The sequence below is a fragment of the Anomalospiza imberbis genome, chromosome 6 (assembly GCF_031753505.1).
Source record: "Anomalospiza imberbis isolate Cuckoo-Finch-1a 21T00152 chromosome 6, ASM3175350v1, whole genome shotgun sequence".
NCBI lineage: Eukaryota > Metazoa > Chordata > Aves > Passeriformes > Viduidae > Anomalospiza > Anomalospiza imberbis.
Window position 1 is genome coordinate 17,144,865 of NC_089686.1, and position 25,499 is coordinate 17,170,363.

Sequence of the window (25,499 nt, forward strand, 5' to 3'; positions counted from 1 at the left end):
TACCATCCAGGAAAAAAAAAAGAATCACATGCACATAATGTAAAAGCTTAGGTTCAAGGATCAGCTCTTTGCCATGTGTTTATATCATGAATGATAGCAAAACTTCTAGGCAATAACAAAGATATTATTCCTGGACTGCAAGGTGTTCTGTCAAAAAACCTCATTTATATGAACATAAATACACGCTTCTCAGTTGCACTTTCCTCAAAAAACGGATCCGGAGTCTTATAATTGCCTGAATTCCACAGCAGAACATAGGATGGTGTTTATATTTCAATAAATTGTTCAACAGTTGAAAACATTTACAATTCCCTCTGTATTTTAATAAGGTTCCCTGTTAATATCAGCTACGTGACACAAGCATGGATTATCAAATTTAAGATTAATGAAGTGAAGCAATCAAGTGAAATCAGTTTGGCAAACAGGAAACTCACCTGGGCAGAAGATATGAGAGTTCCAAAAAGAGGAGACAAAATATCTATTAAAAATATTAAAGCATAAATAAATAAAAAAGACTTCAAGTAAATATTCTGCATCTTGAACAGCTTGATAACTACCACAGCACAATTGTTCATAGACCTGGTGTAACAGAGGCATTCACAAGTTTACTGTTCCAAGTATTCAAGTCATTGACTCTCCTGTGAATCATTTAGGATCATATGCTTGCAAAAATTAATAATCATCTCAAAGCAGAAAACAAGTTTTAAAAGCTGATCAGGAAAAAGTCCAACACCATATTGAGAAGGGGACATTAAATTTCTCTCTCTCCTATTGAGTGGACTTGAAGAACTGTGGCAGGGTAGCAGCAATAAGGGCATAGTCAATGCTCATTTATCTGCTGCAGACTGACTGGGATATGTGTATCCATAGTTCAATCACAGTAACACAGGAAACTAATCCAACTGGGGATTTATAACCACAACAACTGAAGCACAGCACCAACTACAGAAATCTGGTTGAGCAGGTAAAACAAATAAAGAATATTGCCTGTCCACCAGCTCAACTAATCACCTAGCAGGACTCCCAAAACAGGACAGGCCAAAAGCCACAAATTCACAAAGCATATAAAAACACCCTGGAGTAAAGCATTGAAGTCTCTGATGCCTGCTTGTGCTTATAGGCATGAGGCTGAGAAAAAGTTACAACCTAATTGTATATATAGGTCCTGAGTAATTTCTTCTCCCTCAAAGAACTACATTTTTTTATGCTTTATTTTATTGTATTTCTGTGCACAATTCTCTTGTTAATACTTGTTTCTGATTCTGTCTCGTGATGTATAAGATTTTATTTCTAACTACAAGGATGTTTAAAGGTGCACAAAGCTCTTTCCCCTTACATCAAATGACAACAGAGCATTCCTAAAGCATCAGTACAGTATTGTAAACTAAAGGCTCCATTCCATCTTGACTGATCAACAGCTCTCTCCCAGCTGAATTTAAACAGATGCATGAACCCCAGATGTACTTCATCTATTAATAGTGAATTACTAGGTCCAAACCATTCAGCAGCACAGAGGCAAGTGCACACAACTACTCAGAGTTATGCACCCAAGAAAAGCACCCCTTTAAGTGCCACAAGTGGTTTTCCCCAGACTAGCTCACAAGGAAAGCAGCAATAAGAAGCAGCATGAATTGGCTAAATACACATTATATTGCTATATAATATGCAGCCTAACTCAAGTTTCAACAAAGTATCAGCAAATAATGCTTCATACACTATACTTCTAAAAGAGAAAGGTCCAGATAACAGAAACAATTTCTACAAAGCCCATTTAGAATATGAAATATCAACAACACCAAGAAATACATGCATTTAAAAATACCCACAAACCAAAAATAAGCATTCTCTTGCTTTCTCCCAAAAGCCCTCTTCTAGTAGAAGCCACTTGTTCACCTTTTATGTGCAGGGCTCCAGAATTATAGTTCTGTTCAATTCCACTGACTTTAGTGAGAAAAAACCTGAAAGGATTGCCTCCAGTCACCAAATCCCAGGTATCCTGGGCTTCACTGGGTGTTACATTATACTCCTCTTCTTTCAGGTTCTCCAAGAGTTTGTCATCTTTGCAAAGACTCAAAGGATGCTCTTCGGGCACATCACATTTTTCTTCTTTCACTGTTTCTTTGTGGATATGCTTTTTCTGATCTTCAGGTTCTTCATCACTACTAGAAAGACACCAACCTGAGCCTTCTTGGCTTGGTCTCTGTTTTACTGCTGGAGGTGCATCTGTAGAAAGACTTTTATCAGTGAGCTTCAGGGGAGAAGCTTTTCTCTTGTGGGCAGCTTTCCTAGCTTCAGAGCATGGATATTGTGGTCCACTTGTTCTACCACATGCAGGATCTGACAATGAAGACGTACATGGTTTTTCACTGTCAGAATTTTCCTCAGCACTTTCATCGCTGCTAGATACTGTCCATTTACCGTGTGCGCCTTCCTGAAGCATGTTCCTAGGAATGAAAATACACCAAAAAAAATTACGGTTTTGTTAAGCTCAAGTCTGTCTCCCTTCCTAGTTCCTATTTGTTTTTTACTAAAGAATCGTGCTTTGGTATGTGGTACAATCTCTGGGAAATTTCATATCGTACAAGGCTTGTTTCTGTGCCCGGGAAACAAAGGAACACGTGCAGTGGTGGCAACCATCAAATGGGAAACAGCAAATGTGAAAACCTGCACATGGAAAACGGGCTAAGACAGAGACACCTATGGGAAAGCACTCTAAAAATCAGAGGTGTGAGCTGCACGACACAGATATTTCCCCACGGCCGCGCCATCCAGCGCCGCGCCATCCAGCGCGCTCTGCTGAGCGGACTCAGGAGCCCGGGCCCCGGCCGGGCCGGCGCTTTCGGGCAGCCCCCGCGGAAACACTGCGGGACCACGGCCATCCTCCGTCAGCCCCGTGCTCCCAGCCAGCCCCACCGTCGCGCCTCTCCCCTAAACCTCGGCGGCAGATCCCGGCCGCCACCGCCCCCAGCGCGCCGAGGGCCGTGCGGCCGCGACCGCGGCTCCCGCCGCCGCCCCACAGCGAAGGCAGCGCCCGCGGCAGGGGGAGGCGCCGCGCGGGCCACGGCACCAAAGAGCCCCGACAGCCGCTGCGGGGCTGCAGCCCGCCGAGCCCCCCGCCACCGCCCGCCCTGGCCGCCGCCAGCACTCACTCACCGACCCGCCGCCAGCCCGGCAGCGCCCGCGATGGGGAGCGAGAGCAGGCCCAGGCCCAGGCCGCGGCCCCGGCCCGCCCTCTCCGGCGCGGCCCCGCCCCCGAGCCGGAGGCGCGCGGCCGCCGTGAGGGGGTCAGGCGGCTCCGGGGGGCTGAGTTGGTCTAACGAGCTGGCATTGGACCTTTAGATCAGTTATGGGCAGGTGCGGCATTTGCATAATGGTTCGTTCGGCGCGGTGTTAATTAGTGTGTCTGAAGTGCCCCGCTGATGAGATAACTGCGCGAGGACTCCGGGAGGCAGAGGGAGGAAAGCAGGTGTAAAATTCATCGAAGGACGAGCGCGGCCCGCATCAAAGCGCGCTTCGGCGGCTGCGGTGGACTGAGCGCCCGCTTCTCGTTACTCTCATTTATTGTAAGCTTGCGGCTGTAGTTAACAAATTCTGGAAGTGCCAACACGCAATGAAAACGGCAGGCTACTCTAGGAAAAGCTTTCCTGAAAATTCAGCTGGTTTGTGTAATTTTCTCTGCTTGTCCGCAGAGTTTGTAGCCGTGTGTAACGGTTTTCCCTGAAATGCTCTGTGGATAAACCCTTCGCTGCTGTAAGATACCATGCTGTATTATCAACCCTTCCTGAAGATGTTCTGTGGGAAAAGCTCTTAGGAACGTGGGATGGCTTTGTACGTTATGTGTGTAATCTCTTCTCTAAGGATAGGCTCTGGAAATGTTTTTTTTTTTGTTTTCTACAAGTACCTCAGAAAAATTGATGGCTTCTGACTACGCTTTCATCGCACTTTCTCCTCATAGTTCCTGTTTGTATGGTGACTTAACTGAGAATTAAAGCTATCTGGTATTTTTCAAGAAAAAATGTATGGTCTGGTGGAAGAAAATTTCATGTGATTTATTTCCTATAAGTCTGTACTGTGTATTCTAAGTTTGCAAAAGGCTTTTTCATCATAAGCACATAGAATGTAGCAGTATGAAAAATTTTATTTTAACCTAAAATCCCAAACTGAATGGGCTCGCCCATTTTCAATTTTACTGGAACCGAGTAGATGAATAGAGGTGATTCAACAAGTGCCTCTTTTTTTTCCCCCTATAACAGTTTTGCAAAATAAAAAATCCTCGGTTAGGTTTATTGGTTTTTAATGCAAATCACTTTCTTTCTGCAGGATTTTGAAATATGCAATGAAGATAGCAAAGGCTATTTAAGCAGAGAAGACTCTACAGTTGGTCTAGTAATTGGGTTTTTTTGCTAGAAACCCTCAAAGGTATATACTTTTCCATTTATGTTCTGAAGATCCAGCTTATAGATGTCGCACTGTTGAGAACACTGTGTACTGACTGGTCTACAATAATTGGAGTGGATTGCTGTAGGTGTGGTAAACAGAAATACCTACAAATCCTAAAAGTAATTTTCTAATTTGCACATATTTATTCCAAAAGAAAATAGTCAAGCCCCTGGCTTTTCTGTTGAAGGCTTTGATGAATAGAATGTTGTATTGTACTTCATATGTGTACAAGATATATAAAGTAAGTGACTTGCTGAGCTTGTTATTGGTTTTTATTAGTGGTACATTCAATTCTTTATTCAGTGGTTTCAGTAAATGTGAAACTGCTACATGTCCCAGTAATAAACACGTGTTCTCAGAAATATATCTGGTTTTGCTTTCAAGTAATAGTTGGACATTTTTAGCCATGACTTCTCAAATGTAAATCTACAGCTCTACAGATTAAGAAAAGAAAGATCAATTGAGAGGAAATAATGTGTTTCTGTACTTACAGGAAAATACAGGATATATTGTATGGCTTGATGTAGTTTTAGAAGTAATATTTTTACTCAAGTAAGTACAAGTGAATTTAAAAAGAGTATAAAGAACACAAAAGATTTCAGAATACACATAGTGTATCTGTGAGTCTTTCTTATGTCATGTCAATAAATGAGACCAATCTACTATAAAGTGTATTTTATATATATGAAGTATAGAAAGGCTGAATCATCTTTCTTCTCCAGCTTGAGCAATCTTCTTCCCCAATGACCACTTGTGACTAATTATTATTTTTAAATTAAACACATATTTTACAAAAACTATCTTGACAAGGTCATAAATAAAATTGTGTCTATGACAATTTAGAGTAAAAGCCACTAAAATATTTTAGTAAACTATGAAAGTAGTAATTTCTGATGCATTTCAGCTGTGGGTAAACATTTTTTTCAATGAACTGTGGCCAGATCTAAAAATGCTTAAGGCTTCTAATGTGAGTCCTAACTGCTGAATTATGAATCTCAAAATGCTCAGCTTCTTCCTTATCTATCTTCTCCTAGCTATTTTTACCATATAAAAATTAAGTGTTCTGTCAAATTCCCTGGATGTTTCTTCCAGCAGGAGTACTCAAAACATGCTTAAGGCATTTAAACAAGAGCAGGCTCTGTGCATGAGTTACTGATGGCATCTCCTTGGAAGGAGAATACAAGTAGAGGACTCCTGGGAAGACAGGATATGCAGGTTTAGTTATTTCTCCCTGAAAAGGTGCCAAGTCACACCTGCTGTGGCTTTAGGCACCACTGTGACCATTTGGTCTGTGCAGCTGCACAAAAATTAATTAAGAAACCTTTGTTCTAGGGCTGATTCTGTCATCTAGTGGTTTTGCTAGCTCCTTATGTGGGCCCAATTCCAGCAACTGTTGCCTTTACCCAATTACTGCTCATTGTGAAGATCCCTAAAAGGTCCCTGGGGAAGGCAGATACTTTTCTTTTTGTGTCTTCTGCTGGTGTGCATTAGGCAAGGTTTGTAGCACAGCCACATATTTTGCTTTTGCTGATGACTAGGTCCTGAGTGTGTTTCTTTTAACGTCTGTGTGGTTTTTAATCTACTTTTGAGGAACACAAGTTTCTCTGTGCACCAGAGAGGGGCTGGTTTGCACCAGAGAGGGATTGCAGATGTTGCAATCCTAAAAGTTAATTGTTAGGATCCAGTTCTTGAGCATGTTATTGTGCATATTGCTTTGTTGTCAAAATTCACAAAATTCTTGGCTATAGGAACAGCCCTTCTATTTTTTTGGAAATTATTAAGAACAGCCCTGTCAAGGAGAGTCCTTTTAATTGCTTTTGCAAGACATGGGGAATAGTGTGCATACATTATTTCTTAAGGTGAAACTGTTTTGCAGCTGCACTACATACTAACATAGTTATTTCAGTAGAAATGGCAATTGCTAAGCATCATGAACTGCAATCAAGCAATTGAATTTTTAGTAAATTGTTGCTGCATTTTTTTTGGTCACGTTTGCATTTATTCTATAAGTTAAAAGTAATACTGACTTTACCCGCTAGATGTCATGAATGAACTCTTCCTTGTAAAATGTGAGCTCTAAGAATTTGAATCACATTCCTACTCCACTTGATTTTTCTAAATAATTTGTTATAACAAGGCTATATTGTGAGTAAAATACTATTTTAGTATGGTTATTAATAGAAATTTTGAACTTTATGTAATTTTAATGTTTAAAATTAAATCTTCTGAGGCAAATAACTGGGAAAAATGTAAACAGAGATTAAAGTCATTGTTGAACTGATATCGTATGTATATCTGCATATAAATACTGTCATTTCTGGGAACTAGCAACGTGGTAGGAATCATGTCTATGTGATTTTTTTTTTCCATTCTCTGACAGTTTGGTTCCTCTTTTCCCCAAAATTATTTCAAGTCATCTAAAATGTTCTTATATTTCAGCAACCATTCAGCTAACCAGCTGCTAACATTTAATTTTGCAAATGAAAAGGGGACTGCAGGAATTGTAGTCATCAAAACGCATCATTTCCCAAGCTGCAGTTTCCTTCCTGGTACTGTTGCATTTAGATCTAGCTAAAGCACTTTCTACAGTGTTCCTGGGAGGCCAGGTCCCCAGTGTCCAGTATTTTCCTTGACCCAATGCTGTACCTTCACAGGAGGACACCAGCAGGTCAACAGCTGCTGCTGATCAAGATGCCAGCAGCAGGACACCTTGACATCCAGAGTAGAGGAGGGCAGTCTGAGCTCAAGGCTGCTTCCAGCTGCTCTCCTGGCACATCTTATCAAAGATTTCTAGACAGGACTCCCTAGTCTGTTTATATATCTGACATGGTCATGAGGAAAGTGTGGCAGGCATGGTGGAACATACAGCCTTAGCTTAAGTGGTCTCATCATGTTTGGCTTGTCCTTTCTCCAGAGTGGAATAAGCTTAGGTTGCTCTGGAATCTGCTCACATCCTCTCAGGTGGCTGTCTCAGTGCTGCAGCTGTGTGCAGTGTTGTACTCTGATAACACAGATGTAAGAGTTTAGACTCATGAGCATGCAGTGGTGTCAAAAAACAATATAATATAGCTCAAAGTGGACCTCTCTGCTTTACTTGGTTATATTCTCCCTTTCTGTTCCTTACATTGTTCAAAGATATTTTGCAGGAATCTCTTGGTCACCTCCTAAATCAGTTCTGAAAAAAATTTTTTTTTTTAATTGTTTTAATCATGTAATTTAGCTTATTGCTTTTGTACTCTAAATGAATTCTGGTAACACACTAATATTAGTGAGTATTAGTGAATCTTGGAAATTTGCTAATCAGCATGTAAATGTCGCTCCAGTGTTCCTGTCAGATAAAATTTTGAGGTAAGAACCTGCTGAAAGACACTAAAGGAAATATATAGTACATAAAATAAGATGGGTTTCAGAAAAGCTGTAGAAGCATAAATGATGCAAATATTTTTTGCATTTCCTCCTAATTTTTTCTATATTTTGATGTTTTTCTTTTAGACAGATTTACCAAATTAATTTTGATCCAGCTAGTCTTCAGTAAATATGGTTTCCAATCTGAATATTAAATGAGAAATTTCTTTCACTGTTTAGAGGAAATAACAGATGTGGGTACTGATTCTCCAGAAGTTAGATTTAAATATTACAGTTCCTTTGTGTATAAAGAACTCAAATTTCTATAAAGTTAAGCATCTTTGTTCAAACATACTGAGTTTGAGATTTTTATATTGATTAGGACTACATATATACTTCTTTTTTGATAAGAAGGTGGTTTTATTTTAATTAGAATGAAATATTTTCTTACTAAAATGCCATAGTTGCCACTGTTGTATAATATGTTTTAATCATGAAGCTGGTCAGGGGTCTGGAGAGTCAGTCATAGGAGGAATACCTGAGGGAACTGGGGTTGTTTAGCCTGGAGAAGAGAAAGCTCAGGGAAGACCTTATCATTCTCTACATCCACCTGAAAGGAGGTTGTAGCCAGGTGGGGGTCAGTCTCTTCTCCCAGTAACCAGCAAAAGTCCAGGAGGAAATGGCCTCAAGTTGCACCAGAGGAGGTTTAGACAGGATATTAGGGAAAATTCCTTCACCGAAAGGCCTGTGAAGCATTGGGACAGGCTGCCTGGGGAGGTGGTGGAGATTTTGGAGGTATTTAACATACCTGTAGATGCTCTACTTAGGGACATGGTTTAGTGGTGAACAAGGCAGTGCTAAGTTAACAGTTGGCCTAAGAGATCTTAAGGGTCTTTTCCAACCGAAATGATGCTATGATTCTAATCTTTGATTCTGTAAATGAGCTGACCATGGCTATTAAAGAGATTTCATACAGTTTTGTAATACTTTTAGTGCTTCTATGTTATGCTTAGCTTGAACTTATTCTTGGCCCTCAAAGTGGCATTTCTTAATAGCAACATTGTATTGATTAATGACAGAGAAAAGTATTTAGTAATTTTTAGTGTTCAATCTGGTAAGTGATGAACATTTTAATGAATTTTTTGATAATGATACACTATTAACTTGGGAAAATACTGGAGTCCTACACCATAATTCAATAAATAGGCTTCTCATTTATATAGTCCTGCTTGGGTTTTGTTGTTCTTGACATTACCAATTTGCACTCAAACTTCTGTTTGTGGGGTCATGTGGTAAGTCTTATTGGATAAATTATTCATATAAAAAATGAAGTTGCAAAATACTGAGGTTGCTTTTATTGCTTAATTCTGTCTTTGCTTTTGCCACATGGCTCCACAAGTATTTGTATCAGTATATTTCAAAGGCATTATGGAAGCTGATTCTCTTTATTCTAGTGTTGGTGCTAGAGCACATGCTCATTAAGCCACACCCTTTCTTGTAAATCTTTAATTTAGGCAACAAATACAAAATAAAGATTGTTTGGTTTGGGATTTTTTCCCAGGAGAAAAACCACACGAATGTCTGAACCAGAAATAGTGAACTAAGATAAAAAGATGGCTCATGGATTTGTTAATACCTAATGGCATTTATAATTTTTAAGATGTCCTTTTTGTGTGTTGACATAGCTTTGTAGCCTGTTCTAACAGCACATGAATCGGCAGCTCTCCAAATCAATGAATAGGCGGGACTCTATTATAGGAGTCATTCTATAAAAGAAAAATTGTATGCTGTAATTTTCTGGGCCCTTATGTTACTATGAAAGAGAAGGAGTAAATGGAAGGAAAGCTTATACTGCTATTTTATCATTTCACTTCCATAGTTATCCAATTGAATGGAAAGCTGCTCATGCAGGCAAGTTCAGCATGTTTGGGCAACCTCTGTTATTATAGAAATGGTGCATGTACAGAACCTAGCAGTTGAAAGCAGCAAGACAGTGTAATCCTGGAAACTGAGATGGTAATAGTTCTTAATATATGATTTTCAAAGAAGAAGTAAGCAGAAAGGCACTGGAAATCTGTACACTGGTACACAGATTTGAATTGAGACAGCAGGTGGAGCTGAAGGAGTTGTGCTTTTGAACCACTGCAGAAAGAAGAGAATATGAATGAATCAAAAGAAAAAGAAGTGCAGAGCTTTTGTTATGTTATTAGATAAAGGAAAAATTCCTGTAGGGTACAGTCATCTTCTGAAGAAAATGAATTTGTTTAAAATGAACATACATCATATCTCAGAAATTATGAGAAAATAGTATTAATTTGTGTTTACATATTGAGCTGAAGTGGGATCCCTTTTAAAAAAAATCCCATGCATCTGTTGAATTTTTGTATCAGGATTTTTTGCATGTTTTATGGAGAGGCCTTAACTTTGGGGGTCAGATTTTTATTTCTTACTTTTTATGTTTTACTTTGATTTTAGAAGAAATGGTCAATTAAGAGTTTACAAACCAGATTTATATTTATTTTCTTTAATTTTTTATTCATTAGATAGGTAAGATAAATGTAAAAGACTTTCATACAGCATGCAGAAGGAATAAACAATTCAGTTTTACACTCAGTTTTACTGTGGGTTTCACAGGAATCTGTAGCTGGGGTTATACATTATTTCAGACTTTGCTTCTGGGAATGATGCCAGATAGATTGTTTATGCAGCATGGATCTTTATCCATGGCATGCAAATGCTTTTGGCTTAGAAAAGTCCAGGTGTCTCTCCAGTGTAAAGAAATATGAGATGGCAGGTAACAAGAAAAAAGTAGAGGTAAACAGAAGCATTATACTCAAGTATAGAAAATACGTGAGAAAAATTTAACTATATTGAAATGTTTTAATGGTTATTCTCTAACTTTGAAGGTTATTATTTCAGTTTTTAAAAATTTATATAATTAAAACTATTCACAATCAGTAGACCTTAGTTGTACATATTTTTAAGGAGGAAAATGAAACTGACTTTTTTTTCTGGCAGGGAGATTTATTTAATTTTACATTTTTCTAGGTCCATTATTTGAAAAGTTTGTTAAATCTTATGAGCGCAATGAAGATTGCAGAGTTATACAGTAACGAAACAACTAAATATTTACAGCTCTTGATATGCAACATAAGGATGTTTTCTTCTTGATATTTGAAATATTAATTTAATTCTGAAGCAATTAAGCAAAACAGAACACCTGAAGGAAATAAAAAGACAAGATGTCCTGGATGCAGCAAAGTTAAATAAAGCAGTGCTAGACTAATAAAGAAGGTGTTGATGTGACTATGAATAAAGTCAGGGTCAGCGGACTGCGGCGTTCTGGACTGTAGCTCTGTCTGTGGTAGCAGGAGCTCCTCCAGCTGTTAAAGGAAATCCCTGGCCATTCACCTCTTCTATTTGCTGTTACTGCCTCTCATTATGTCTCTATGACTCATATTTCCTGACTCATTTATGCCACAGGTTTTACCAGTTTCCTTGGTTTTGCCTATAGTTTGTTCTTACTTCTCAGAACAGACCAAGGAAGGGAAAACAAAGGAACTAGGGTTTTTTTCTCATTCTCATTGGGAAGTAGATGTGGAGATTCTTTCTCATTCCTGTTAAACAGCAGAGGATGTCCCATCACCAAATTGAAAAGGGGAAAACTTTATCAGGAACCTGTGAGCTGATGGATTTTCTGATTTTTCTTCCTGATCTCAGACAGGACTATGGTCCTTGAAAAGAGGGAAAGTGAAACATATGGCAGATCAGATGTTGGGATGATCTGATAAGCATGCATTCAGCTTTTTACCATGAACTAAAAGTAGCTTTTCAAGTGTTATTTTTAGTGGGTTATTTCAAAGGACTTAACTGTTTCAAGCACTGTGCTTTTTGTTTGCCTTGCCTTGCTATCTGCTGCACACAGTCTACAGTAGCCTTCTTTGCTTTATTTTCCGGAAGAGTCTGGAAGTGAATTCATAACCTAAGCAATTAATCAGCTGATATTGCTCTGATATAATGCATTCAGCAAGATTAAACTGAACTAATAATTTGAATAAGTGGATTGTAACATTTGTGGAAAAAAAATTTTAAACACAATGTTCAAAATATCTAAGTTGTCAATGAAAACGGTAGATTTGAAAAGTAATTTTGAATATCTTATAGTCTATATTTTCAAAGCTTTGCAAATTTGAAATTTTCAATTCGTTTGTTCAGTTTTTCAAAATGTCTGCTTGTAAAATGAAAACTTAAATAAGAAAGTTGTAGATGTAGGCACATTACTTTTGAACAGAGTTCACACTGGCAAAAGGGAATAAACAGTATAAAATCTGTTTTAGATTTTTCATCTTTATATAATTGCCTTTCTAAAACATTTTTCTAATGCAGTAACTTAGAATGTATCACCATTTCAAAACTGGGATTTGATTAGCGTACATGCAAACATTGTATTAAGTAGTTTAAAAAAACACCCTAATTTACATTATTTTTCTCTTGCCTATTCTTGATCTAAAAGATAGAGGATTTTTGGCTTTTGAAGACTTCAAGAGAGCTTTCAATTCTGTTTCTTCTAAATTATCTGAAAAAATCATATTTGAAGCCACCAGGTAAGATTAACAAATTGATCCACATTCCTGGATAGCAGACTTTTTGTTGTTTTCAGTTAATTGAAATTATTAGATTCTATCATGCAGCTGAAGATAAAAGCTTCAGCACCCCATTACTGTTTCAGTGCCTTTATTAATAAAGATTATACACAAATTAATGTGTAAATAATGTAATAATTAATATAAATTCTATAAATAGTAGGTAAAAATAATAAATAACAGGCACAGAAGGTAATTTGTTTCCCATACTGTTTCTTAAGAAGATTAAAGCTATTTGTTTTTACATTTTCCTCCTCTAATCAGGAAATCCGTGTTCAAGAGCTGTCTCAAAAAATGTAGTTAAACAGGAGTGCATATTGCAAGGTAGTAGTGCTGAGATTTCTTGCAAGGTGAGATTGGCTCAGAAGTATGAATGTTGAGCTTTATTTAGGGAAACAGAGCTAAGACTTTTGTCCTAAATTGATCTGTACAATTGGATTAAGACTGTATGAAAAGAAAGCTGTAAGAAATATTTTGGACACAGGTATTTGTGAGAAGTTTCATGTATTTGTGACACAGAATCTATATTACAATAGATTGTTGTAACAAACGAAGCATATATATTTTCATATTTGTAGATACGTTTCTTGTTCTTCCCTCTTTTTACCGCAGAGATCAAAATAAAATTTTGGGACTGATCATAATTTTAAAATATTTCTTTTATGTTAAGTAAAATAATGTATAATACTTAGAAGACATTTAGGGTTTTTAAATGTGACCACTGACCAAATGTGACTTCTAAAATTATCTGTGTATTAGCAATTAATACAGCAAAAGGGATCAGGTCTGTAGAGCAAGGAGTTTGTGATGGGCACCCAATATCTTTATTGAGGGGGTTACTATGCCTAATTCTATTTTGGTCAACAGACTGAATGATCCCTAGAAGGGGAGTCCTTTGGGTACATGCCAGGAGCATATCCTTCAGTTTAATTTCATCTGGAATAAATGCAGTTTGTATACTGTGAGCACTGTGATGTTCCCCGTAGTACAGTCAGTGATGAAGACAGGGAAATTCAACATAAAAGAGCATTCCAAGTCTAAAGTAAAACATAGGTAAATATTGAGACAAGGGGAAAAAGCTTAATTTGTATATTTCAGAGCTCTGTAATTGATAAATGAAAAGGTTTTTTATGTTTATTTATAAAATTTTCTCTTGGGTGGAAATGCTGTCTTCAAACTGGTTTCTTTAATTTGGAATGCATTGTTGCATGCATTATTTTCTTATACTTTAAGTAAAATGTTGCAGAATAAACGAAGTCTGTGGCTAGTGTCACAAAGGCAGGAATGGAAGAGAGGTGGGAAAAAAGTTCAAGGCACATTCATTATACTTAGCTTATCTACTTACGATACAGAGCAGGGAATTTTCTGCTATGGAGTGTAATTCTCAAAATATTCTGAGATGTAAAATTGAAAACAAGTGTGTTCAAGATATGCAGAACACAAGGAAGGAATACTACCAGTAATTAATTTGCATGAAGAGTGAAGGGCCCCACCAGAGTCATTTAGCTTTCAGAGAAAGTAGACTTGATTTGTAGGCATGCAAAATGCTCATAATAAGGGCATATATACATGTTGAACTAATTTTAACAAACTTGCAGCTTGAAAATTGAATCCTTCTATTTATCATTCATATATATGCATTATTAATATAAAAAAATCTTTAAATGTTCAATATAATGTAGCAAGAAAGAATAATGGATTATTCTGGATTATTATTCTAACCTACATGTAAAGAGCTTCTTTGCTCAAAGTCTTTATATGGCTATAAAGGAGATCCACTTGATACTTAAAGCCAGTATTTATCTTTACTACATACTAAAATCTTAGCAATGTAATTAAACAATTATTTTTAGTACAGATTTAATAATTGAAAAAAAAGAAGGATAAAAAATATAATGCAGCAAAATGTCTCAATGCAGTTATGTTATGTACCTCCTACTACCTATCCCTTTCTCTGTGGTTACTCTCAATCTTACACTGTCCCTCTCAGTCCTCAAGCTGACAGGTTCAAGGCAGGCATGGTAGAGTGAATTACCATTATCCCAACTTTTTCACCAGAGGAGTGTAATATTCATGTTTTCTTCTCTCTCTATCATCTGCTTTGGGTTATTTAAATATAAAGTTTACACCTTCTTCTTTCTTCTGATGTCTGCAAGCCCACATTGCATTCTAATTTCCAATATATGGCACAAAGTACATATTTCAGGTATTTGTTCTTTGCTCTGTCACCTATAAGAATATTTTTGTCCAGTTCCTGTGTCTGCATGTCTTTTACTGACCATAAGTGAGTTTTTAGTCTTGGTCCTCCAGTGTTAGCCTGTGCCCTGTGTCTTAACATCCCATGACTTTACTACTCCATATGACATGTCTTTGTATCTGCTGTCATGCCAGGCCTATGTTTCTCTACATAAATATATAATTTTACATAGAAGAAATTCTTGTTACTACTATCTCTGTAAAGCTATGTTTATCCTGTATAAAATTAAGAACAAATTAGACATAGCCACCTAGTCCTTGAAAGAACTGTTGTAACAGATAAAGCAAGTAGAATCTCCAGGGCAGGTCAAACAAGTTCAGACAAAGCCTGAAAAGCCTCAGTCCTTGCAAACTCGCTGCAGAGTTTGTGGCCTGTTACTTGGAGTGGCTGTACTGAATTTGCTGAAATCTCTTGAGGACCATATCTAATCTCATCTCACACTGATAAAATAATATTTCATGTAGATTTTCTTTCTCCTCAGAGGTTGTTTTCTTACAAATGTCAGTAATATACTGCACACAGTGTTGCTGAAGTTTGGAGAATGTGGACAGGTTTTCAGTTTATATTTGATTGTATTAACTGATTGTAATCTTGCCTGAACAACATTTCAGTAGAGTAACATTTGTTTCTGATCTAATATTGCAGTCATATTCAACAAAATAATCAAGGGCTTATTATACACCTGGTGTGCACCTGATTAGAAATCAGTTGTGCCATAAAAACTCAGTATTCTTGACACAGGAGTTGCAGAAGTTAAATGGTATGTTCTTCCATGGTGGAGCTCTCTGTAATGGGTAGCCCACAGAAAAATTGCTTCATACTGGTGCTGCTGATCTTCATGTAGCTACAAGTATATGAAGTGTGTCAAGTCCTTTGCAACAATTATTTGTGATAAATGGCCATCTCTAAGTGAACATGTTGTCTTTTAAAGTGGGATTCAAATTCTTAAAAAACTACTTTAAGTAGTTTTCCTTTTTTTAATGGATATGAATGGCATATTTGAATTATACTATATTATTAATTACAGATGCTGAAAAAATATTTGTCCTAGCTGTAACATTTGCTCAGAAAAATAGTTTATTTGTATGTTAAAGCCTCAGAGCATAATGAGAATAGTAACAGAAGTAAGCTGAAAACCAACCACACGTGAATGTGGATGAACCTATAAATGATGAAAAATGTCTTGCAAACCAAAAGTAGACAGAAAATTCCCATGCAGTTTTTAAAGCTAGCAAGCATAACTCAGATGTTAAGGAAGAAAAGAAGGCATTCATGATCGGCTTTTTATGCTACTGTGCCTTTAGATTGATAGTATCTCACAGTAGAGGTATATTAGTACTTTTGTATGTATTGGTACTTTCCATACAAAAAATGACCTAATTGTCTCATATTTCTTTCATGTAATTATCCAGTAATGAGAAAATAACCTGTTTTTCAGAGCCACCCCATGGAAGAAATCTTATGCTCTTCTATGCAAGTTTGATTTATAGACATGTACTGCAGAGCACAGTGAATATGAGACATTCATCTTCCTATGGCTAGTTGCTATGGAAACATAGTACACAGTACAATGTCATTCCAGCTCTGGTGATGCCTGCAGTAGTTTATCCCTTTGTTGTTCTTGTTTCTTAAGCAACTGTCTTGCAGCCTTTTATATTATCACACTTCATCACCTATACAAATCTTTTTCCTTATCTCTTGAAGACCATATCTAATAGAAAAGATCCATTTTTTTTCTACCTGTGCACATCAGTGGTTTTTTGGTATTTTTTTTTTCAGTCATGGGTTTAAAGCTTGTCCCATGCCCAAAAATAAGATACCATTGCCCTAACATTGGTAAAAAAAGATGCAAACCAGACTGCACATCAGAATGTAAGGGACATGTGTCAGCATCTTTATTTACTGTTTCCTGTCAGGAACTAGAGTTAAGAATTATTTTCTCTAACCAGTATCCCACTCAAGGAAGACAGAAAGGAAAATTAATTAGACTGTCCTGCCTGTCCTTAGCTGGTATTTGTGAAGTGTACAAAAATCCAACAGCTGTCTCAAAATACCCACTCCGTTTCACACTTGTGAGGGAAGAATTGGAGAAGTAAAAGGAGATCCTCATAGTTTACCTAAAAAAATACTAAGGTTATTATGGAGAACAAGAGTCAAATTGAATGTTTATTGTATTGAGCGGTTGTACCCTAACACAAGTTCTTTTTTTGAGGCAGTCTCTGTTTCCTAATTGGTTGCGCAGGGAACCAACACATTAATTAAGAGTGTATGTGTCCCAGGTTCTGCATCAGTGGGGTGATACTTTGCAAGAAAACTTTTTCAGTTAACACCTAAAGAAAGATGTATCTTTTGGGTAGTAGTAGTACTAATGAGATTTGTTTTGCTTTTCCTCTCTCTAACTCTGTTGCCAATTCTGTCATCTAATTGCTTAACAACATACTTTGCTATTTGTGGTGGCTTGACCCCAGCCAGTGACTCACTGACTGCCCCCACAGTGGGGCGGGGGAGAGAATCAGAAGAGCAAGAGCAGGAGAACTTGTGGGTTGTGATGAGGACGCTTTAACGAGTGAAGCAAAGCTACGCATGCAAGTGAAGCAGAATACAGAATTTATTCACTACTTCTCATCAGCAGGCAGATGTTTAGCTGCTTCCTGGAAAGCAGCACAGCTAATCATTACTTTGGGAGATAAACTCCATAACCACAAACTTCGCTTCCTTCCTTGTCTGTTCCCTAAACTTTAATTGTTGAGCATGATGTCATAGAATTATGGAATGGTTTAAGATGGAAGGGACCTCTAAGCATCCTCTAGTCCAACTCCCCAGACATGGGCAGAGACACCTTCCACTAGACCAGGCTGATCAGAGCCTTGAGCATTTCCAAGTGTGGGGCATCCATAAGTTCTCTGAGCAACCTGTTCCAGTGTCTCACAACCCTCACTGTAAAAATTCTTCCTTGCAGCAGATCTAAATCTACCCTCTTAATAGTTAAAACTATTGCTCCTATCTTGTCACTACTACTATAGATAAATCTGACACCAAATCATTCTAACAAAAATGTTAAATATAATTTTTAGTGGTTATAACCCAAGTCTGTCTGTTGTCCCAGTCCTACAGAACATTCATTAAAAAATCTGACCTTTTTTTCTTATCGCTTTTTCTGAAGAAAATTTTGCATAAGTACAGGTATGTATTTTTTCAGATTTGAAAGCAAAATCTAGCATGCAAGTGTTATGCGATGTGCCACGGACACATTTATCCCTTCTAAATAGTTCATTTGAGCAAAATTACTACGTGAAATAAATATTTCAATATTTGAAGTTATTAATTTAAATTAAGTTCATATGTAAATTTTAAACTTGTGCTTTTTCTATTTTTGAGGGTATGTCCAAACAAGTATTTAAAATTATTGTAGCAAATTTAAATAAGTCGCTGGTTCCTACCTCTTAGTTGTCATTCCTGCCTTTCACACTGGCCTTCTTTCACTGGGCCTTGAGCTTCAGCATGAATTGTTTCAACAGAGAGCATTCTTATTTAACATGAATCCTTTTATTTTGTATTGCTGCAAGTAGGGATATGCATGTGGTCAGTTGCCATAATGCATTCATGGTAATACAATTTATTAAAATATGTTAATGCCTTAGGAAGTGCTTAGCTGGTCATATCCTCAGGACTCTTCTTTCAAGCTATTCTCCTTCATATTCAATAAAACTGTGACACAATAAAACTATTAGAATGTGGCAGCTATAAAATAGATATCAAAGATTAATTTGTATTATGATTAATATCTGTGGTAATAGCAGTACACCTGCCAACATGCCTCAAATGTCAATCAGTTCTTTTAGCAATAGCTTATATTTATTCAGTTTAATGATGTCTTTACAGGGACTACCCACACAGATATTGATGATTTTTTAAATTGCACTGGATGATAGAAACTGGAAAAAAGACTGACCCAACCAAACTCATTTCAAATAAACTGTTGAACAGCCATTAGATGACAACAACTCATGCTCATTTTCATCTGAAGCTGAACCTTTACCCTAAATGGAAAATTATTACTTAAGTTCTTTCAGAGCATTTTTCTCCAGAATTAAGAACAAAAAAAAATTCTTTTCAATATAAACTGCATCTTCTATTTGAAGTTCAATTTTTGATGTATGCTGTTAGACTGAAAACCCGGTCCCATCACCTCTCTAGGAAACCCATTGCAGGGTTTGATCACTCTCTTGGTAAAGAATGCCAAGTCTAAAGCCCTCTGATGGAGCTCTGAACCATTCGAATGTCCTGTCACTGGATGACAGGGAGAAGGCTTCAGCACCTCCCTCTCCATTTCCCATCCTCAGAGAGAAATGAGGTCATCCCTCAGCCTCCTTTTCTCCAAACCAGACAAGCCCAAAGTCATTAGCTGCTCCTTACAGGACATTCCTTCCAGATTTTTTTGTCCTCCTCTGGACACATACAAAGAGTTTCCCATCATTCTAAATTGTGAGGCCCAGAATGGCACACAGGACTCAAGGTGAGGCCCACCACTGCTGAGTACGGTGGGATAACCATCTCTGTTGAGCAGCTGTTTCTGCTGGGTTTGATGTACCCCAGGATGGAGTTCACCCTCCTGGCTGCCTGGGCTGACTCACACCGAGCTGCTGCCAGCCAGCACCCCAGATCCCTCTCTGTTGGGCTGATCTCCAGCCACTCCTCTCCCAGTCTGTACTAGTGCCTGGCCCTTCTCTGTCCTCGTGCAAAATTGGGCATTTTGACATGGTAAGTTTCCTCCTATCACTCATTGTCCAAAGCCCCCATCTATCTAGATCCCTCTGCTGATGTCTTCTGTTCCTCGAGAGAGTCAATAGCACCTCCCAGTGTGGTATCATCAGTAAACTTGCTAATGGTGCATTCCAGCTCCTACATCCCGATCATTGAGGACTATATTGAACAGACCTGACCCTAGAATTGAACCTGAGGCACACCACTAATGACCAGGCACCAGCCAGATGCAGCCCCATCCACTACAACTCTTTGAGCTCAGCTCTTCAGCCACTTCTTCACCCAGTATGCAATGAAACTGCTCATTCTAAATTGTGAATTCTACTGTTGCACAACTTGTCTGGAAGGAAGTTGTGAGGGACAATATAAAAGGCTTTTTTAAAATCCAGAAAAACTACATCCACTGCCTCCCCTTCATCCACTAGGTGGGTGACCATATCATACAGGGATATCAAATTGTTTAAAAAGACTTTTCCCCTTGTGAACTTGCCCGACTGTGCCTGATGACTGTGGCATTCTTTAAATACCTTTCAGTATCATCCAGTATGATGGTCTCAATACCAAGAACTGAGGTTAAACTAAGTGTAGTTTCCTGTGTGTTTCCTCACAGCCTTTTTATAGATACGAAAAATATTGGCTAGCATTCAGTCAGCAGGGACTTCCTCAGACTCCCAAGATGCTTAGGAGATGACAGAGTGGGATCCTGCCATAACATCTGCCACTTCCTTTAGAACTCTGGGATGAATCCCATCAGGCCTCATTTACCTGTGAACATTCAGCCAATACAACTGATCCCTTACAATTTTGTGTCCACAAATGGAAAGTCACTGTTCCCACACTTGTGGTCATCGAAACCAAGGGCCTGACCAGGCCAAGGTCCACCAGTGTTGTTAAAGACTGAGGCAAAAACCCACAGAGAGTACAGTAGAATAATATAGTACAAATAGTATGAATAAATAGCAATACTACTGCAAAGAAGTGTTTGCAAAGTCCACAGTCCCTTTATAGTTGGAAAAATACATGACAAAAATAAAAATGAGCCAGTCTGTGGCATAATAAAAGAACAGTCTTATGTCAAATAGTTAACTAGTTTTCTTTGGATTTAGATTTTTTTTTCTCTTCTTTTGCAGTCTGTGCTGCATTTTAAGAAAATTAATCAGCATCATTAAAAAGGGGATATTGTAACACTATATCCTAACAAAACTTAAGCTAACTAGTTTAAAAATACCTGTTTTTAAAAAATACTTGTTTTTATCTGACAAATAAGTTATTATGTAATTTAATAAATTTAAGTGGCAACATGTACTCTATGACACAGCTGCATGGTGTCCCTTCATCATTAGTATTTTGTTTAAATTACGGATGTTATTAATAGTGTTTAACTGATCTATGTGCTCTTAGCAATCCTTATATTCCTGAACTGAACAAAGTTTATTAAAATATTCCTGTTTCAACTTTACAAGAATTTCTGTGGGATTATTAACTGTCTTCTTATGAGACTTATAGAATAATGGGTGTCCACTTACTGATACCTGTGGAGCTTACAGGCTGGTTTCACCGAGAACTGAGATCAAAGAAATCACTTTACTTCTGCAAGTTTTATAAAAATAGGTGAGTAATGAAGAGAGAGATGCTGCAAGTGCCCCAGTGGAGGAAGGGGATGTTATATGACTTAATGAATCTTAGCAAGCATCACAGAGTCTTCATGGAAGCAAGACCTCATGAAGACCCAACTGTGGAGAAACTTTAGACAAAGATTTCATCTGACTTGATACTTTGTCAGTCATAACATACAAATATACAAGGAATCAGGAATTCTTAGTTCAACTATTCCCAGAATTGTTTGATATGATCTATAACTTTATGTTCTTTTCTTGTAATATTTCCCTCAGAAGTTTGAAAAGCATAATGCCATAAATCCTGAAAGTTTAAGACAATATCTGTATTTTTGAAATGCATCCACTGATTTTTTTCCTCCAAAGCTCTTATACCTTGTTCAAATTCTCTTGAAATAAACATTGTCAAGAGAAGATTCCCTTTTAATTGTAGATTCCTAGAAAAAATAAGATTACATTTGCACCTAAGCACATGCTGCATCTTGCGTTTTGGTGCGTTGATGATACTACAGAAAAGGAGTCTTCAGTATGTGATGATGCACCATAACAAGAGGCAGTGTGTACACATTGTGTCAGGGAAAATCCTGGCTGAATGTGAGGAAAAAAATCTTCATTGTTGAGAATAGCCCCACTCTAGATCTCCTTCTCTCAGATGGAACCAGAAATTGAGTCAGATTTCTTCAATGTGTTTATACACTGCCGTCATTGTAGGAAAGGTAGGTAGTTCACACTAAATTCTCTATTCCTTTGCAAAAGAGATCTTTCATGGCAATTCCTCACCCTGTTGGTCTTTGGTTTCTAATGTCTTAAATTTTTTTAGTTCTTCATCCCATCCTACACCCTTCCTATGAATTCACAACTATGTTTTATGATATTTATTTTTCTTTGTCCATTTTGGCTATTAACTAGGCATAGGAAAAATTTTTTTAGAGAGTAAAGTGCTCCATAATTATTCTTTATTTGGAACATCTGATGATACCCACTGTGATAGGTGGGTAATGGGTGAGGATGTTACTTATTCATCAGATATCCTGTTGTTATTGCTATATTGCTGTTGAAAAACATTCTTTTTCCCTAGCTCCTCAAAATTCCATTTCAGTCAGGAACTGCCCCTGTTCAGGTTCTGTATCTTAGACTTGAACAACTGAAATTGTATTCTCTGCATAGACCCTTCTAAATCAATTCTTATTATTCATTTATTTTCAGACCCTGCCAATGCTGTTGAAGGTTTAAGTTTCCAATTCTATCATCACATGATATGGCATGGGATTAATCTGATGTAGCCTCATTACTTAAATTTGGACCTAGATAGATATTAACAAGACAAAATGAACCTATTATAAAAATCTGATGTACCACCAATGCTCTGGGTTGTCTGTCAGGACTACTAGGCATGACATAATCTTTTCATCTTGATATAGGATATGCCTTGTATATACTGTATGAGTACTGCAGGTGTATTCCTGCAATGTTTACCTGTGTTTAACAAACTCTAAATTCATTCAATAATTTTGATTTGGTTTTTTTCTCTTTCAGGATGTTTTCCTCTAAGATAATAATCAAGTACCAATAGGCTTAGAGCTTTAAGGCACATTGCTGATACTCAGACTGCTGGTTAGCTTAGAAGCAGAGATTCCCCTCTTTTTTCCTTTCTCCAGTTCCAACCAGCTGCTAACAATCTAGAATTCACCATGACTTCTCTGATAAATAGGACTGTGGGTTTTAGCCATTGTGGAGTCTCTTGTACCTGTTCAAGTATTTTCTTTATAGAACTCGATTGTAAGAATTACAGAATAATTGGTTTGGAAAATTTAAACCAATTTCAAGAAAACCAAGGTTTTATTTGTCATGTTTCAATCAATTACTTGATTAACTGTTGAAAGCCTGTTGTTGGAATTAGTAGAAGGCATTAGAATATGTGTGCACTGTTCAAGCAGTAGAGAACAGCCCTGGGGTTGCTCAGACACATACAGAGGTTGTATTTCTACACTCAAAAATGCATACGGAGACAAATTCAGATCTTGCTAGCAAAACAACCCAACACTTCATGCTCCCAAATGGCCTGTAGAAACAGGTAAAGAAATTATTTCGAGTTCTTCATGATTCAAAGTCTTATTCTCTAACCTATTTATGAGTCGGAAAGCAAGCCAATTCCCGTATTAAGAATGCAGTTTTGCTGTTGAGAAAGCAGTCAATTATCTCTGTAATTTAACTAGTAAGTGCATTTACCAAAGCAAAATAATGATTTTTGTAACTACCTTGTATTAAGGATTTTTATTTTTTATTTTTAGCATATTCTTAGTCATTCTTAGCATATTCAGTCTACTGTGTTATATGTGTGTGTGTCTTTGTCTCCTGATTATAAACTCCTAGTATTGTTAATCTCTTTTGAAATCAAATAATTCTAGGAAATGAGCAAATTAACAGCCCTTGTTTTCTTGACAGATAGCTTTGATTTGTCTTATCTTCTGCAACTGTGTGTCTTGCTTAATCTAATAAATACTAAGATGTTTGTCTTGCACATCTAAATCACAAACTTGGCAGCAAATCTCTTCTTCCTTCTATTGGTTTTTTATCCGCTGGGTTTTTCTCCCCTGAGTGACATAAATATGGTATATGCTCTACAATGCCAAATGTAATATTAATTCTTTACCTAAGTAAGGGAATGTAAATACATAGTGGCATTGTCTTCTGCTTATGCAGAAATATACATAATACACTATGACTATAATTTTTGAGCATGTTATTCCCATTTAAGGACCTAATAGATTTTAAAAAATATTAAGATTAATTTTATAGTGAAAAATAATAATTCTGAAAAAAACAGTAGCCTTTTAGTGTAATTTTAAAGGGTGTGTTATGTTTCATTTGAAAGAAGGAGAACATCTACTCTTTGTTCTTTTCCTCCTGGCTTCTTATGTTGGAAGATTATTACATTCTTCAGACAAACATTTTTATGCTGTCAAACTGTGCTTCATAAACACTTCAAATGGAGTCATGTCTGGAGTCATCTAGTAAAATGGTCAGTAAGGAGTCAAAGATGCATTTCAGTAACAAGACTTAATTGACTAATATCTTCTCTGGCCCTCACCTTAGTGTTATTTTTTCTGTTTATCTTAGTAAATATATGCTATTTTTTTTCATGGATGTACATAGCACAGCCATACTGGTTTACAGACTCATTCCTCTGTTTCTCGTGTTTAAAATCCTGACTGTTTAGGACTGCAGGATTTTCACCATCAGCCCTCTCTCATAGTGAATTTCCTTTTGCTTAGGTTCATCACTTAGAAAAGAGTAAGCAATAGTCATACCTCACATATATGCCTACAGATAACTCAGGTTGGTGTGAATTTTAGTAGCTTCTGAAGTCAAGTGATCATTGATTTCCCCTGAGCAGTGGCCGTAGTTAGACTTTAATGGATTTGGAAAATGCCGTTCTTAACATGTTAACAGTTCTTCATAGTAATGGCTTGTAATAGTGGACATTTTTGTATTTTATTTGCTTTATACTTGCACTTTTAGGAGTGGAATATCTACACAGAAGCTGAAAATAATGTCTTCCTATTCTTTTGATGAATTAGTTTTTTGTAATGACTAATTCTAATTTAAGTCCAGAACTCAATGTCAAGAAATATGGTGACAATGCCATAAAACTTTATCCAAAGGTTTTTATGCAACTTGATTAGGATTTTTTCACTGGCATGAGTTGAAATGATGTTATCTTGCTGAACTGAATGCATAATGAAACCTACAGAGACACTCATATGCAGTTATTGCTTATTTAGTGCATTTGTTATTTCATTTTCAAATCTTCATGAACGTTCAATGTGACAAGATACCATATACAGCCTCCCAGCCTCATGTGATCTCCTTCATAGTCTTGTGACTTGATAACTGTCATGGCTTAATTCCAGCTGGAAACTAAGTACCCCACAGCTGCTTGGTCACTCCACCCTCAGTGGGGAGGTGAATCAGGTTGAGATAAGAACAGTTTGATTATTCAAACAAAGTAAAAGAATTATAATAATAAAAAAAAGGAGAGAGGAATAACACCAGAGAGAAACAAGTGATGCTCAGCCAGGCAATTCCACCTGTTTATATACTGGGCATGATGCTCTATGGTATGGAATATCCCTTTGGCTGGTTCAGGTCCCCTGTCCTGGCCATGCTCCCTCCTGGCTTCTTGTGCACTGCTCACTGTCAGATCACAGGAGACTGAAAAGTCCTTGACTTAGGGCAAGCACTGCACAGCAGCAACTAAAACATCAGTGTGTTACCAACATGATACTCATACTGGATCCAAAACACAGCACTGTACCAGCTACTAGGAAGAAATTATTGCTGCCAAAACCAGGCCAATAGTATAAGATCTTTTAGGTTACAGAAAATATTATCTACAACTGCAGCTTTAATAGGGAATAATGAAGTGTTCTT

At 37.3% G+C, this 25,499-nt stretch overlaps 1 protein-coding gene across 3 annotated transcripts in view; it reads right to left on the reverse strand.

The window, feature by feature from the left end:
* Positions 1-3,284, reverse strand: part of TDP1 (tyrosyl-DNA phosphodiesterase 1) — a 42,691-nt gene extending 39,407 nt beyond the window's left edge. Inside the window, exons 1-3 of one of the 3 annotated variants that reach the window (XM_068192630.1) lie at positions 3,154-3,284; positions 1,894-2,444; positions 435-478 (exon numbers count right to left, since the gene is read on the reverse strand). In XM_068192630.1, coding sequence (XP_068048731.1) covers positions 435-478; positions 1,894-2,440 — 591 coding nt within the window. In that variant the 5' untranslated portion in view covers positions 2,441-2,444; positions 3,154-3,284. Of the gene's footprint in view, positions 1-434; positions 479-1,806; positions 2,445-3,139 lie in introns of all 3 variants that reach the window. The other 2 variants (XM_068192628.1, XM_068192629.1) reach the window with 2 other exon arrangements.
* Between the last annotated feature and the right edge of the window lie 22,215 nt (positions 3,285-25,499).